The sequence below is a fragment of the Nansenia antarctica genome (assembly GCF_963989245.1).
Source record: "Nansenia antarctica genome assembly, chromosome: 16".
In the NCBI taxonomy this organism is placed as follows: domain Eukaryota; kingdom Metazoa; phylum Chordata; class Actinopteri; order Argentiniformes; family Microstomatidae; genus Nansenia; species Nansenia antarctica.
The window spans coordinates 6,664,721-6,667,220 of NC_137686.1; the positions used below are offsets into that span (position 1 = coordinate 6,664,721).

Here is a 2,500-nt window from a genome sequence, read left to right on the forward strand (position 1 = left end):
GATGTCACAGAGGAAAAACCAGGAAGTGAAAGGGCTAATTGGTCGCTGTGCTGGTTTGTCATAAACGCTCACCTCGTTGACGCTAGTATGGGCGTAGGAGATGAACTCACTGATGGACGCTCGCACTGCCGGCTGGGGGGGTTGAAACACACACGGGGATGAGATGAAAAGCGAGGAGCTGACTTTTTTTTTTACAGTCTGTGTGTTATGCTATGCTATGTTATGCAGTTATGCTATGCTATGCTATGTTATGCTATTCTATGCTATTCTATGCTATGCTATGTTATGCTATGCTATGCTAGGCGTGTGCTAGCAGCTAACCTCCAGGCCAGGGATCTTCTCTATGAAGGTGGTGCTGACAGACTCCAGGGCTAGCTGGGGCCAGGAGTGGAACCAGTTGATGGCCGTACAGTTCACCAGGGCCGGGAACTTACGCGCACGCGTTCGCAACGTAAACCCTACCGGAGAGAAACACAGCATCACCTGGTGGAGAGAGTGGGCCAGAGATGAAAGAGTTACACTGCAAAAAGTACATCAAAGTAAGATGAAATATCTTAAATCAAGGCAATATGTGCTTGTTTTTTGTCTGACTGTACTAGTTTTAAGATATATTTTACTTGTTTTGAGAAAATCTTGGCAAGTGAAGTGTTCCTGTTCTGATGGCAGATAATGTTGCTTATTGTAAGTAATATATCCCTATGTATAGTAGTATATTGTTTTTGAGAGCAGTGTAATACAAAAAGGTAATAGGGGTAAATAACGATCCAATCATTGTGTCACAACACTACTTAAATACCCGATCTAGCCCCGATAACAAGCCCAGACCTTGAGCTGTCGTCGTATCCTCTCGATAAAGAAGCTCCAGCAGTTGTCTCTGGTGTCCAGCAGCCCCAGGCCTCTCAGCTCCAGACGGATGGACGTCACGATCATGTCCACCTCCTCCTCGCTGAACAGGTCTGGGATGTCCCCTACACAGGACAGCACACACACACTAGGTCTCTAGTCTCTTCTAGTCTCTTCAGGCTACACCTTAACTGCTCCTCCTGAGACATCTACTACCCCCCTGTCCTGTCCCTCCTGAGACATCTACTACCCCCCTGTACTGTCCCTCCTGAGACATCTACTATCCCCCTGTACTGTCCCACCTGAGACATCTACTACCTGTACTGTCCCTGTATGTATGTAAGTCGCTTTGGAATAAGGCGTCTGCTAAATGGCCAAAAATGTCAATGTCAATGTACTGACGCACTACTACATAGAAAACAGAAAGTCACAGGTACAGTATATCTACGCCTGTTGCTACAGGAGAGAGGGAGGTGTGAGGTTAGAGGGTTTGTTGGCGGGGGGAGAGTGTGGGTGCGAGCGCACCTGACGCCAGCATGTCGTTGATGAGCACCAGGAAGCGCTCGTCTGGTATCTGAGCGTCTGTGTGGAGGAAGACCGTACCGATGTTCTTCACCCCCACCTTGATGTACAACGCTGCTATGTCACTCTGGAGCGGCGGGGGGGGGGGGGGGGGGGGGGGGGGTAGATAGAGAGGAGAGAGAGAGGGGTGGAAGGAGGGGGAGGGTGTGAGGGTAGAAAGCAAGAACAGAGAGGGAGAGCGAGAGACAAAGACAACGAGAGAGAAGGAAGAGAGAGAGAGGGAAAGAGAGACAGAAAGAGAGAAGGAAAGAGACAGAGAGAGAGGGAGAGACACAGAGAGAAGCAGAGAGAGAGGGAAAGAGAGACACAGAGAGAGAAGGAAAGAGAGACAGAGAGAGAGGGAGAGACGCAGAGAGAAGCAGAGAGAGAGAGACAGAGAGAGAAGGAGAGAGAGGGAGAGAGAGAGAGACAGAGAGAGAGAAGGAAAGAGAGACAGAGAGAGAGGGAGAGAGAGAGACAGAGAGAGAGAAGGAAAGAGAGACAGAGAGAGAGGGAGAGAGAGAGACAGAGAGAGAAGGAGAGAGAGAGAGGGAAAGAGAGACAGAGAGAGAGGGAGAGATGCAGAGAGAGAGAGACAGAGAGAGAGACACACACAGAGAGAGAGAGAGACAGAGAGAGAGAGACAGAGAGAGACACAGAGAGAGAGAGAGACAGACAGACAGACAGACAGAGAGAAGGAGAGAGAGAGGCAGAGAGACAGAGAGACAAAGAGAGAGAGACAGAGAGAGAGACAGAGAGACAGAGAGAGAGACAGAGAGACAGACAGAGAGACAGACAGAGAGACAGAGAGAGGAGAGAGAGAGAGAAGTCAAAGTCAAAGTCAACTTTATTGTCAATCCATTATATGTACAGACATACAGAGGGCTGACATTGCGTTTCCCTCTCATCCACGGTGCATAGCAAACAAAAACAATAAACAACAATATAATACGACAAGATTAAAAATAACTATATATACAAAAAATAAAAGATAAAAGATTTGAAATGTGCGGTACAATGTACAGGGGTGGAATACAATATGAACAATGACAATTATTGCTCTGGAAAACCTGAATTACACATAAGTTCGGAATGT

The 2,500-nt window shown here is 47.8% G+C and overlaps 1 protein-coding gene across 1 annotated transcript in view; it reads right to left on the reverse strand.

Annotated features, from left to right (window-relative positions):
- LOC308171709 (dynein axonemal heavy chain 11-like) overlaps positions 1 to 2,500 on the reverse strand; it is a gene marked incomplete at both ends in the record, with an annotated part of 81,304 nt that overhangs the window by 25,346 nt on the left and 53,458 nt on the right. Inside the window, 4 exon segments of the mRNA XM_080546581.1 lie at positions 73 to 132; positions 322 to 483; positions 826 to 968; positions 1,369 to 1,492. Of these exon segments, the coding sequence (XP_080402707.1) occupies positions 73 to 132; positions 322 to 483; positions 826 to 968; positions 1,369 to 1,492 (489 nt within the window).